Source organism: Megalops cyprinoides, chromosome 6 (assembly GCF_013368585.1).
Source record: "Megalops cyprinoides isolate fMegCyp1 chromosome 6, fMegCyp1.pri, whole genome shotgun sequence".
Classification (NCBI taxonomy): Eukaryota; Metazoa; Chordata; class Actinopteri; order Elopiformes; family Megalopidae; genus Megalops; species Megalops cyprinoides.
Genome location: NC_050588.1, coordinates 24244654 through 24258975, shown reverse-complemented (window position 1 = coordinate 24258975; position 14322 = coordinate 24244654). Strand labels below are relative to the sequence as shown.

The 14322-nt window shown below is 44.0% G+C and overlaps 1 protein-coding gene across 1 annotated transcript in view; it reads left to right on the top strand.

Annotated features, from left to right (window-relative positions):
* The window catches only part of suclg2 (succinate-CoA ligase GDP-forming subunit beta), an 88503-nt gene extending 74911 nt beyond the window's left edge, over positions 1-13592 (top strand). The window contains exons 10-11 of the mRNA XM_036531080.1: positions 4571-4691; positions 12266-13592. Of these exons, the coding sequence (XP_036386973.1) occupies positions 4571-4691; positions 12266-12381 (237 nt within the window). The 3' untranslated portion in view covers positions 12382-13592. The remainder of the gene's footprint in view (positions 1-4570; positions 4692-12265) is intronic.
* Positions 13593-14322: the final 730 nt, after the last annotated feature.

The window sequence follows — 14322 nt, the reverse complement described above, 5'->3', positions numbered from 1 at the left end:
TGCATTCACTTGTATATTTGTGTACATAAATCATATCATATGTATCATTTATATACAGAGATGTCAATAGGAAATGCATGAGTGGAAGAAATATGATGGTGCTCAATAAAGATGGAATTGAAAATGTGGTATAAATAGCAACGAGCGTGAGCCCTGTGATGCGGCAGTCTTGATCTTTTCTGCCCTCTAGTGGTAGTTTGACTGAATGGGTTTCCTCTCCGTCAGTGGGCTGCCAGTGTCACCGGTGTACAGCGCTTCACCATAATCGTTATCTGAAAAACCGCACATCAGGGTGTGTCAGTCAGTTCCAAGGGCACCAGTAAAACTGTATCTGATATGTGCGATCTACAGAGAACGGGGAAAACACTGTCTTACATGTGGACAGAAAGCACTACTTCTGTTCACCACAAGAACACAGAAGCATAAGACCCACTTATTTATTTCTTTTAAATAATGTCAGTAGTATTTTGTTGTGCTGCCCAGGACTTGATTATCTGTCTTCAGCATGTTGTGGGTTTAAGGGCACTGAATTAAACAAGTTGTGTAACCCCCCCCCCCCCCCCCCACCCCACGCCAGTCTCCCTATTTGTTTGGTATTAGATTCAGGGAAGACGCTTGTTTTTAATATCGGTTGAAATGTGAGTATTTGTTATCTGGATTCTCTCTAAGTGTGGGGGTGTTCATGCCGCTGTGATTGGGGTTTGGATGGTGTGCAGAGGACATCAGTGAGCCAGCTCTGGGCCTGTGGAGCGGGGAAAGTATTGACACATTTCTGTCCCAGTGAGCAGTGACTGAGCTGTCTGCCGCCGTGGTCTCTAATTGGGCCAAGCCTGTTTGAGAGCCGAGTGGATCAGGATTACACCAGGGTCTGAACCCAGGGAGGGAATAGCATGGAGTCTGTGTCCCTACAATGTGTCACGTCAGGCCAGATGAGCGTACCACCCTTCCCTGGAAACTGCCATGCACCAGCCTTAACGTCTACACAGCTCTGCATTGGAAACATTGGTGTACCAGTCTTAACATCTTCACACTCCCAGAAGGGGGCGCTCTGTACATTGTACCCCAGTACCCCCTCACACCCTGATTCTCAAGGGCAAGTTTTTTTGAGCTGATTGCCAATAAAGATGTGAAAGACGGTTTTGGTAATTGGGATTCTCAGTGAAAGTGTAAGGTAACATAACACCACATCAACATTCACCTTTCTTCTGGGGCCCAAAAACACAATGGTGTTAAGCTACAGGAAGCCGGGGAAAAAACTCGCACACTCACACGCTTTTGTGGGAAGGGTTAAACTCCTTGAGAAGAGGACACTCTGGTTTGTAAAGGTCTAATGGGGGAAGTGTGGGAAATGCATCGCCTCTGCCAAATGTCAGGTGTCACTCACAGGTGACAGTGATGAAAACTGGGTCTATCTGGAAACTTTGTCATTCCCCGCAGAGCCTGACAGCTGACATAGATTAATTCACTACCTTTTTTGTGACACAGTAGAACATTGTTCCAGCGTGCAGCGATTGTGGTGTCAGGTTTCACCCAGTGATGAATATTCCACACTATTTAATTCCATTTCCTATTTCGGTAAGCAGTATTCCCTGCAGTGATTGGTCACAAATGATCTTGTATTCATGGGCGTTGAGCCAAAATAACAATGAAAATGGTATATTTCACAGATGCCTCACTCATTAAATTGTTCCTTATTCGGTCATCTGTCATATTTCACAGACTCTCTGCGAGTTTCTTAGGCAGACAGAGCCGATCGAGAGTAAGCCGTGTATTTACAGCATTCTATCTGAACATATTAACGTGTGATCCTTGCCTTCGGGAGTCTCCCCAATGCCAGTGTGTTTCAAGATCTCCTGCCAGACACGTCGACATCCGGATTTGTGTCGGAGGGAGATAAGGAATCCTTCAGCCTAATTTTGCTCTGCATGCAGATAGCCTGAGATCAGTGGGAGGCGAACTGGGACAGATCAAATCCCCTCAATCCTGCCTCATTGAGGAGGCCCAGCCCTACACCCAGCGCAGTGCCTTACGCCCGCCTGTCACAATCCGTTAGAGACATTTCACTCATCCCCCAAATTGACTGAAATTGCGGAGCGACGCGAGATGGCCCCGGCAATGCAAATGTGAACGGCGGTCGCCAGCTACCCCCGCCTTTAACGCGCCCGCTGGAGACTCTGTGTTTCACACAGTTAGCAACACTTCAGATATTTAAGAAGGAAGGAGAGGAAAAAGAAACCCCCAATGGGGGAGATGTTCCGCAAAGTGTCTGTTCAAGCATTATTGCAAAAAAAAAAAAAAAAACGTATTTCCCACAGTGTGGAATTCGTGTTTGAGATGTGCCTCGTTCTGTTTGAGAAGGGATTACTGTTTTATCTGCCTTTTTGCTCTCAACAAAAAAAAGCAGGCTTTAACCCACCCTGGCACCTGGTGATTCATTGTTTGAAGAGCAGACATCTCGATGTCTGATGCGCAGATTTGTCAGCCGCGAGTTGGACTCTGTGGAAATCGTTCATCTCTGCCACAGCCCTAGGGACAAAAAGTCAGATTTCCATTAATTGCTTTTTGGCACGCTCATTTGCATTTGTATACATTTACTTTTGTTTAAAATTGTCAGAGCAGAATCATCCTATGGAAGATCAGCCTGATCTTCCACCCCTCCCATGTTGTAACATAAATACCATGAGCGGTTAAAAATACCCCATGGAAAGTACCCTTGACAACACAAGTTGCTATAATTGCAGGTGTAGGAGGAGTACTCCATGTTTGTTGATTCTATGCTTGGCACATTGCGGTGTGTATATCAAATGATATCATATTTCCTACAAAGGTCACCTAGAAAAACTCTCAGGTAGACGGCTGTGTCTTTCCACATACAACCGTACATTTTCAAACTGGCCGTATGTTCAGTAATTGGGTAGAAAGACACGCTGCCTTCCTCAGAGCTGGTGATACGAGGGATTGTAAATCCTGAAGTCTCCCGTGATCTTGGAATGTAAACACCATTACTACAGCATGCAGCACAGATGCACTCTACAGCGCGTCTGACAGATTAGAGAAGATTATAAGTAAATCTGCCAAATTAATCCTGTCTTCTTATACTTAACTTTCCAGAAAACTGCCCCTGGTAATTACATCTGATTATTACAGATACGCAACCTGCGGTACTAAACTCAGTGCAAAGGATTGTGATCTTTAGGCTTTTCAGTATTACATTGAAATGCTAATTCACTAGTAGTTAAGTAACATTGTCATGTTTGTATGTGTGTGCGTGCGTGCGTGCGTGCGTGCATGCGTGTGTGTGAGAGAGAGAGAGAAAGTGTGTTTGTTTGTTTGTCTGTGGGCTAATTTCTGCACATGCTTTAGAGCAAGTGTTTTCCCCACCCTCTTGTAGATTGCTCTCAGATGTTTGATTGCTTTCAGTGCAACGCCGTGTCATGTTCGGTGTCTACATGTTGTGAAAATGGATAAATAACATCAATAACCATTTGACCAATGAAGGGTTAAAAGCAGTTTTGTAAACTGCTTCTAGATTAAACTTTTCTGCATCGAGAATTTAAGGAAGCCGATTCATGAAGCCTAAAGTAATGATTCATGTAAGACTATATCCCCAACAACATTGCAAAATTACATTAGGCTTTTGTTATGGTCAGATTTTTTGGTTTTGGCACAAATTTGGCCTTTTTTTTGTTTGTTTGTTGTGATGAGAAACGAGTGTTATATATTTTGGAAGCTGCTCCAGGTCAGTGTTATCAGATCGACAATAGTTCCATCTGGATGTTTGCACAAGTGCGCTTTAGTCAAGCCAACATGCCTTCATGCTTGTCCCATTTCGTACTCATTGCAAATACATCATTTGGACAGGAGAAAGATGGGATCAGATGTTCACTTTTGACTGTTCATTTTGGTTCATTTACGCTGCATAGGTTCCTTCTCTGTGGCAGGAGGTAGAACGTGTTTGACTCGTGTGTTAGTCGCATTCGGACCAGTTTTTTGGCGTCTGTCATGAGGTTTATTTTGGGTGGCTGAGAGCGCTAGCTGCTCAGCCCTAGCTGTTGGTACCCCCGGAGAACGGCGCCGGGGGTGTCATGACAGTGAGATGCGACAGGTCATCCCTGACACTCGTTCATTCCTGATCTCGCACTCCCAACTCCTCGTGCGCCAGCCGAATTTCACTTCTCGTTCTCTCCCTTTCACACTCCTCAAAAGACAGCCGAGCGCAAGAAGCAAGTTGTATCATTTTGGCTGCTAGATCCATTTGACACATACTAAAATGGGGCTCAGGTGACGGCGGGAAGCCTTAGGGTTGCATTGATGGCATTCATTTTAGGTGGGGGTATTCATTTTAGGACTGTACAATATGTTATAAGATTGTCTCTCCATTCATGTCTAAGCACTATAAGTAGTATAACTGTTTAACATTACCTTAGCCATCAGCGGTTTTGTCAGATGGCTAACCTAATAACATATGACGTGATGTGAAGCTCTCAGTGTTTTCCTCGGTTCATGCACATGACTGGGCAGGTAATGGGACGTGTGTGCTGAGTACGCTAAATGGTCCCTTTTCTTCCAGGTGGAGGCCATCCTGGTGAACATCTTCGGGGGGATCGTGAACTGCGCCATCATCGCTAACGGCATCACCAAGGCGTGCCGGGAACTGGAGCTCAAGGTGCCCCTGGTGGTGCGTCTAGAAGGTGGGTGTGGGAGGAGCGGGCGTCCTACGTACTTCGCGAAAAACCAAGAGCGTCACTGGTGGAACAGACTGTGTGGAGCTATGCGTTAAGAAATGTATGTTGATGTCCAACCTGCTCTTGTGCTAAATTGGCAAGCGCAGAAATTGCACTCCGTCCGCAGCATTTCGATCAGATATCCAATACTTCCGAAAACAAGACCAACAAAACGGATTATCGCTCTTCTGTGGCCGTCAGCAAGAGAGGTGAAAGAAAGTGCTGGAACACTTCGAAGCAAACTGAGCTGCGTGTCAGGAATCGTGCTCAGCACTCCTCCTGAAACACAGAGCCCTGAGAGTGTGCATGGTCCGCGGTAGCGCTCTCTGCTATTTGATATTTCCCAAACAGAACCTCTGCGGTCACCATGCTTGCACTTGACACACTCCAGAGAGGGCCTTTGAGGTGCTGCTTGTCAAACCCGTCACGTCGTTGGACGCTGGATGCTAAGGACAGCGGGAATAACAATGGGATTGCAGAGTCGGGACCTCTCACCTGTGTGCTCTAACGAGCCGTGCAGCCGTGACTCCGGGTCTGTCGTCTCGTCCCATCTGGTCATTAGGATAATTGGCAGAAAACAGCTGACTCCTGTGTCCTGGGAGAGTCCCGGGAACCTCAACTTCATTAGTTTACAGTAGTTCATTTGTTCCGTAATACACTGACTTTTCAGAGCCCATGTGAAGAGTTCTGGAGCAAAACAATCAATATATCTGACGTGGAGACAAATTTTGAGGCATATTTGCATTCCGTAGGTAGCATTCAGTGTTAAATACAAAGTGAAGTAGTACTCAAAGGCACCTGATGCTAAACCACAGCAGATAGCTTTATCACATTATATTTTTAGTGGGTGTCAGACCTCCATTTCATGTTGAACTGAAGGCATTCTAGTTGTTTTAGTAATTTAGAGTAGACCGTTAAATGAAATGTCCGTTCTGCACCAGTATTGTATGTGATTGCCTGTGTGTTAAGCAAACCCAAGGGCCAAAGCATTCTACTTTTTAAATGCATTCTAAATAAAAGATTTAGTGAGAGGGAAAAAGTATTGCCAATAACAAGCCTTCAGAGGCTGGAAATGCTCATAAATCTAAAGTGTAACACACTGCCCTGATCAATGCTCTTTTCTCTGCTCCTGTCTGGAGCTGATAGCCACACAGAGAGGATGGTTTCATGTCTTGAACGGTCCATTGATAGAGAGAGGTCCAGGGCTGCTGTGTAGGGGTTTATACAACCTGAGCACTCAAGAGTGGGAGGTTCTGGACTCACAGAGCCGGTGTTTTCACAGTAATCATGGCTTTCTCCCTATTTAGTCTTCAGCCTTTGCTTTTCTTCAGTCCTGTTCAGAAAGGAGCCATTTTCTTGAAGCCTGCATCATGTCTTCTTATTCAGGTTGAACTATGCTGAACGGTTGTTTCAGCGTTTTTTTTTTGTTTTGCAAATCTAGCACAGAGCATTAGATAATTAGCAGCATCTTTTATCCAAAGAAATTAATCTTTGCAATGCGCTCTCCAGATGCGGAAAGTCAAACCCATTAAATTGAATCTGTCCGTAGAAGTATTTAATCCGAGTTTTAACTCTAGCCACTACAAGAGTGGCATTCGAATGAGGAATCGCTTGGAATCAATCAGCTACATCTGGCTTTAAGCAGATTTCCTGACACCAGTCCCTACACAATTGATGTAATAATGGCAAGCTGTTCGCCAAGAGGATCAAGCGGGGCTTATGTGTGCTGTTATTAATTGGAAACCAAAGCCTGCTTCGTCTGTACTCGCAAGTCAGATTGTTTTATTTATTTGTTTTTTTTTTGCCTCCAGTTTCTGTTGAGAAGTACAGAGGAACTATCGCTCAAATACTGTATGTGATTTAGACAAATATGTAAGAATGTCTCTGCATCATTACTGAGGTGATGAATGTATGAAATGTAATTTACTAATTATTCTCATTAGAACACTGTCTTTCATTCTCCAGCATGCACACACACACACACACACACACACACACACACACACACACTCTGACCTTCTACTGTGGCTGTATGTGCTCATTATTTGTGTGAATGTAATGGAAAGTTATGAGAACATTTATGCGCAACATTCCTTGAGGGTAAAACACTTGTACCCATGACACACGTACACGCACACATACACACACACATACACACACACACACACACACACACACACACACACACACACACACAGACATACATACATACACACACACACACACACACACACACACACACACACACACACACACACACACACACACACACAGACATGCATACATGCATACTCTACACACAGAGTTACAGAGGAAACATACTCACATCCATTACAGACACAATTTTAGTATGGCCACATGGAAAGGGTGGAGGTTTAAAGGTGCTGAGCATGAAGAGTGATCAGTGACCGACCGATCGCTGCCTGTTCTGCTGACTGTCCCGCTTGGATCATTGTCCAAGCCCGGTGATAAAGGACATTTTTAAAAGGGATTATGTTCTTATCGATTAGCAATTAATAAGCCATTCCACTCCAGTCTTCCCAAGCCAAGGTAATTGTCTGTTTGGTGGAAAATTTTCAGGATGTCACAATTTTCCAAACCTGATTAAAACTCTGTTGATCCCAAGGTCAGGCCATGATGGCTCCTTGAGCCCCAACAGCATCATTATAGCTGTAATTGAGCTATCTGTTGCCAGGAGCAGAGAAGGGATGCTCTCTGGGTACAGCTGCAGACCACACAGAAAGAGAGTGAGAGAGACAGAGAGAGCCATGATCACAGCCAAGCATCAGCCTCAGGACAGCACAATGGCAACAAAAACAGATCCATTCAACCAAGCAGCAAAGTCATAACAACAGACAAGCAAAGCTGTGTTATTCATTGGGTAATACAAACTAAAGCACAATGCAAAATTAGGTGCTGCCTGGTCCTGAAAAGAGAGCACACCATTATTGCATTGTTGTTATTATTACATTAGTTTTGCAGACGTGCTTATTCAGAGCCACTTACATAGGTTACCATTTTTACATGTTGTCCATTTATTTAGCTGAATATTTAATGAGGCTGTTTAACTTAAGCACCTTGCCCAAGGGTACAATAGCAGTGGCACAACCTACAAGGGCTACAAGCCCTGCTCCTACCATCACACTGCCATGCCTCACCATGACAATATACCTGAGAGTTAACACACTGCAATTAACATGAGAAGGAGATGGAGCTAAACTTTCAAAAGCTTAGCTCTCTTTTATGAGAAACATAAAGAAAACTTTTCCACCCCAGGATAAAAAAATGCACCCAGTATTTTGTATTGTGTGTGAAACTCGGGAGATGAGAATCTTTTTGGAAAGGGGGCAGGTGAGGAAAGGTTTGGTTTTGGCAGCACAACCAATACATGACCATCGTCCAATGTCTGGAGGACAGTGAACACTGAAGCCAGTGTTATTAAGTCATGCATTACTGTCATGACTGTCATTATAGCTATCGTAATTTCATTGCCTCTCCGTACTCACCGTCATATTTTTTCCGTAATTTTCCCACAAATCGGAGTGCTGTATTTGGCAAATCTTGTACTACACTTGTACTTGATTTTTCCTAATCATAATCAATTCTAAAGTTGTGACGGTATGTTCAGTGTGTTTGTGCCCGTAAAGCATTTAAAATGGGATTGAAACAGACAGAGAGACCCCATGGTGCAGCCTTCTGCAGAAAAAAGCTTCAGGGCATCTGCGAGTGATTCACTACCCTGGGCAGCCCTCTGCTCTGTGGAAGTTACCTGCACACAGCACCGAGGCAGTAACAATGCCAGCCAACAGAGTATTGGTGGCGGGGGGGGGGAATCGAAACAGGTACTCTAATGCCCCTGCCCAGTCTTTGCTTGTTAGGTTGTTGGTTTTACTGTGTAGCACAGTTGTGCTGTGTGTCCTCATACAGTATGCTCTGTTATCAGTAGCAGGCTATCACCATGCTGTTTTCCATACATAACCAACGGTGCTCTGAATGAAGTGCTGTAGAGGCCGGAACAATGCGGAACACTCCTCCTTCACATTTAAGATGTACTGTGAGAAAAATGAAAAAATAAAAGACTACTACATCCCAAATGAGGGGGATGGTTGGAGTAGTTGTGGTGCTGTGTGTTACAGTATGCTGTTAAACTTTGAGATCTTGGCTAGGGAAGCTGAGCTCGAGGCGGCTCTATGTAGGTCTTTGGCAGCACCTAGTGGTGACAGGTTAATATGTGTCTGCAGTGTAGCTTTGCACCAAGTCAGGGCTTTCTGTCGTTTCGCTGTTGGAAATGATGCAGTTGATTACCGTGAGTTGTAGATTTTCTCACCGTAGGCGGCACATGTTCAGCGCATAGTTTGATACTGAAAAAGTGAAAGATGTGCAGCGGGAGTGAAAGGCATATGTTTCCTATGTGAAACATTTCCTTCCAGTCAAATGAATCTCAGTTAACACCGAGGCTAATAAACATAGCTTGGTTTTTTTTATTTTTTCTTTTTTTTAATGAGGGAAGTAAATTAACAAACAGGGTGAGGCACTGGGCCCAGTAAAGCTGGCAGTGTACATGATTGGGAGCTTAAAGAAAGGTCTTTCCTCATTGCTTTCTGTCAGAAATGCCCCCATAAGTAGTTCCATTTTCAAACTGACACACTTGAAGATGATATCAAACATGCAGTAATGTTAAAAAAAATGATTTGACATTTGATCCACTGCTGGTGTGATTGTCGTTGGTCCTGTGCCAGGCTTACGAGATTATTCAACTGATCATGTCTGCTGAAGATAAGGCTTTTGAAATGACTTATTCCAATAGCTAAATGAATATACACAGATGAAATATTAGCAGTTCAGTGCAGGCAGTGAGAAATTATCTCACAAAACTGTTATTGATTCGAACACCCAGGCTCCTGATATTTCAGATGCCACACACAATGGTAATTACCCTCCAGTGGACAACCAGCGCTATGCAGCACGCTGGTCTGGCAGCATCGTGCAGCCAGTAGCATTCAGCCCTTCCCTGCGCGTGGTGTTTCTGTGCATTTGTTGATATAAAGCAGAGTTATTGCGCTCGTGCCTGGGGTTGACTGGGGGGAAATGGGAAATGTCTTTGAGGCGCTCTCCAGGGCCGCGCACACAATGGCGTATGTTTGCAGAGGGATGTGACCTTACAGAAACCCACGCAAAAAATTGCAGAAGGATGATTGCGGCGCTGTTTTGTGCTGTGTGGGAGCGCGGTGAAGGACTCTTGTGTGACAGCTCTCATGAATAAACGGTGGGTAACCTGGGCGGCACGCAAATCCCTCTGCGCGTCTCCCGCGGTGGCTCTGTCACCTGTGAAATCACTGTCCTACGGCGAGCACGCCGTCGACAGCTGTTTCCCGGAAACGAGTGGGTGCACGCGAGGGCTCGCCTTCCTCGCTCGTCGTCCTCTCACTGCCGGAACGCATTCTGTCTCCATTTCTCTCTCTCTCTCTCTCTCTCTCTCTCTCTCTCGATTCTTTATATCTTTCAATTCTCTATCCTTTCTCACTCCCTCTCTCCTTCTCTCTATCTCCATCTCTACCTTCCTCTCCCTCTGCCACTCCCCTCCCCTCCCTCCCTCCCTCCGTCCCTCTCTCTCTCTCTCGCCCCCTCACTCTGGTTTCTGGTTTGGCGCCCTGCCCTGTGCTCATGTTGTGGCCTGCAATGTGAAGCCGCAGCCGTTGTGCTGTTGTGGAACACTACACACTTCTCTGCAGCCTGCGGGGCAGTAGAATGACGTGGACGAGGAAGGTGCAGATGGCGTTGCACAGGGGCCCTGTTTTTCCCTTCTCCAAACCTCTGCCTCAGAGGCCTTCACAGGTTTTGCCCATATTTGAACGTATCGTCAGAATTCTGAGAGTCAATATTTGTTTGAGCGAGCTGTGATTGCGTTGCGCCCTTCCCAGCTAATTGCTGCAGAGTACTTCGCAGACGTTTATTCACACATAAACAGCAAGGCAGTAGGCTTGAAAAAGTTGCTGGGGAAGATAGAAGGAAACAAACAAACACAAAAAAAAAACAACTCTGGGGAGAGAAGCAGATTCTGACTTCTTCAGTTCAGTTGAGTTCATCGGAGCGAAAGGCAGCATCCGGATCCTGTTCTGCAGCTGCTGCTGCGTCTCCTGGAGAATTGCAGGTACAGTGTTCAACAGCAGTGCCTCAGACAGAATTACAACCCCATTGTTTCCCTCTGCTTTCACACAGCGTTTTATTTTTCATGGTTTGCCAAGAATTTATTTCACTCTCAGTCTCTTACCAGCTCCCTGGTAAGCGTGGTGCCAGAATAATGAGGGGGTGCGTTTTCGGTACCGCGGCCACGCTGCAGCGTAGAGCTTTCATGGTTCGCAAACCCTGGCCGAGGGGTTCAGGGAGGGGAGGTTTGAGTGTGACTGACAGTCCCCCCATCCCCTCCGGTTAATCTGGTCTCGTTTCTGTGGTCGCCCCGGCCGTAATGAGCAGCGCTCAGCAGCCCGACGGCGTGAGACTCCACACTCCACGGCACGTCACGTATCATTTCCTGGAACTGCGATGATTCCTAATCTCCTCTTGATCTGGACGTGTCAAATGCCCGTTTTTGCAGATTGAATATGTTTAGCACATGAGGCATAAAAGAAAGGGGAAAAGGGTGAATAGCTACATTCATTACTTCAAGGTAGAACTTTTTTTTCAGGCTAGTACTACCCATTCACTGGAAATGTCTGTTTATGTATGCAGAATACCTTTGTATCATATTAGCTGTTTAATACGGTCACATGGTTTATTTTTCTAATTAAATCCAATTTCTGTTGGTAGGATGATGATAGAGTTTTATATAGAAATTTAGGTTTTCTGTTTGGTTTAATTTGCCGTTATGGAGCTATCCATAAAGCCTAGACAAATGTGAATGCTGAATGCCTCTTTGCTTTTGTGAAAGAATGACAGGTATGGTGGTCATTGGAGACCAGGGTCTACAGAATCAGCAGTGCAAAAAATATAGCCCTGTTTGTATTTCTGTGTTACTTTCAAAACAATATCATGCTTAACTAAGGCACACCTTTTTAAATGGATAAAGTAAAAACATTTTTCTTGTAATGTCATTACTTACTGAAATAAAGTGTTTAAGCAGCTGCTAACATAATAAACTGCTGCCGGAATAGTTTTTGTCAGGCTGAAAATATCCCTCACCAGGCTGGTTCATAAAGCCGTCGCTGGAAATTCCACAAATATCCCTAATAAATGAGGCCAAGATGAAGGAAATGTCTGTTTGAGAAATACAAATCCCATGTGATCACTTGTGTGGTCTGTGTGATGCTTTGAGGCCCTGTCGTAATGTTGTGTGTGTGTGTGTGTGTGTGTGTGTGTGTGTGTGTGTGTGCACATGCACGCGCTGTCTCACCCATAATCCATAGGGTGTAGTGCTGTCTTACCCTGTCATAGCACAAAGACTGTGTAGTGCTGTCTCACTCTGTGGTGGCACAGAGGGTATGTGGTGTTGTCAGAGCCTGTTGTAACACCGTGTGTGTGTGTCTGTGTTGTGTGTCTTCCAGGAACCAACGTGCAGGAGGCCAAGCGGATCCTGAGTGAGAGCGGACTGCCCATCACAGCAGCCAACGACCTGGATGATGCAGCCAAGAAGGCCGTGGCCGCCATTGCCAAAAAGTGAGCGCCATCTCACCTTTGGCGGTCAGCCTCACACCTGCTTCCACAGAGCTCTCCACTCGTCAGCTTGACTAATGACTATTGCTTTAAATGCATATGCCATGTTTAATTACACTTTTGCCCTACATTTTTTGCAAATCATTTATTTTTGTTTTCACTTTGTGCATTCCGAGTGATCAAGTGACAAAAGCAGGTGGTATCGTTCACACAGAAAGTAAGATTGCAGTCAGCGTGAATCAGTGTTCTGATGAAACACTGATGCATTGCCCAGACAAAAACGGAAAGAATTGTTCTCACCTCCAGGCTGAGTGACAGGTCCAGTACTGCCTTATTCTCACTTCTGAAGGACATAAGCTTCTGCCATCACTGTGAAATAATTGTCAAGGCAAAGCAATGCAATTTCTGAATAATTTAATGTATGCTGCTGAATTTTGTGCAGTGTGTAAAATCAAAAAACCTGTGTCATTGATGTAGTTCGACTGTTTGAGCATTTTTGTAATTTTGCATATATTTCAAGCTTTGTAATATCATTAGAGACAAATATTTTTGCCTTATTGCAGAAAAAAATATATATAATTGTGGTGGTTGTTGCCTTAATTGTTGAATACTATAGGGAATCTTGCAAACCACAATGCAGTATACAGTCTTCACTTTTTACACTTGATATTATTTTGAAATAATAAATAAAATTATTATATTTTATTTGCAAATATGATTTTAAAGTGCTCATTAGATTTATAGCATTACCATATAACCATTTTATGTGTAAGCATTGTTAAAACTCTCTGTAAAACCAAAAAGCCCGCATTCTATCATAACAAGTCCTTTGTCACATGAAACATTTGTTCTGGGTTTGATTCTGTAGCCAACCGATTAATCTGAGATATGAATTTTTTTTGGTCTCATTTAATTATGGATTTATTTTTTGTTGCCAGTATGTACAAAAAGATCAAAGTGTATTTCCTGTAACAGACCTGTGACAAAGAGATAAAGCTGAATATTTGAAGAATGTGATGAGGTACAAATGACAAAGAATTTTCATTTGTCAGAAACTTAAGCAATATTTCTTTTGAGTTCTGAAGTGTGCTTTAAGGTTTTCGGGAACATGCCAATATTGAAAACGTTTGCCTGCTGGGGGAGTCACATTTTGACTGTTATGTCTTTGTGGAAAGGAGCAGAATGCCTTTGAGGGGAAGAAAGCAATAAAGACAGAGAGACCCAAAGCAGGTGTGCTCTGTGTTTTTGGTGATTAGTACGTTTGACAGGTGAATGCTCTAAATACGAAACTGGGTGACTGGTTGCTGAATGCGACGATGACATGCTACGCAGGAAAATGAACCGTGTTGCAGTTATTAACAACAAGCTTTGCCGCTCTTTCCTCTTGGTGGGAACACATAATGAGCAAGGCATTATGTGTTTATGTTTAGATGAAGGCAATTACCATTCGACACTTGTGTTTGCACTACAGTTGATTTAGCATGACTGCTTTTTAATTATTAATTTGCTGCCGTTCTACATCTGGAAGAGTGTTTGGTCTTGTGTTTAAGGCTTTTGAAGACTAAATGATGGTGGTAAAGACAGTACTGTGTTTAGTGTCACCCTCTGTACTTCTCTGGATTGTCTAGTGTTACTATGGCCTAGGTTCAGATCCATTTACACAGAGGACTGTTACTGAGTTCATTTTTAGGGTATCAGGATTAATTTGTATTCCTTTGCAATCAATTTGTATGAATATATATATATATATTAGACTGAGGCTCAAGGCTTATCAACTGAGAATTTAAGACTCCGAATGATTTGTCTGAATTACTGTGTAGATTTTATGATTTTATATATGTGCACGCAGAAAGCAGGCTAAGGCCTTCAATCCCTGATTCATTCATATAAAATATTCTAAAAATATGACGTAGGCAGCAGCATGGTCAGTAGTTATAGCACCGGACTC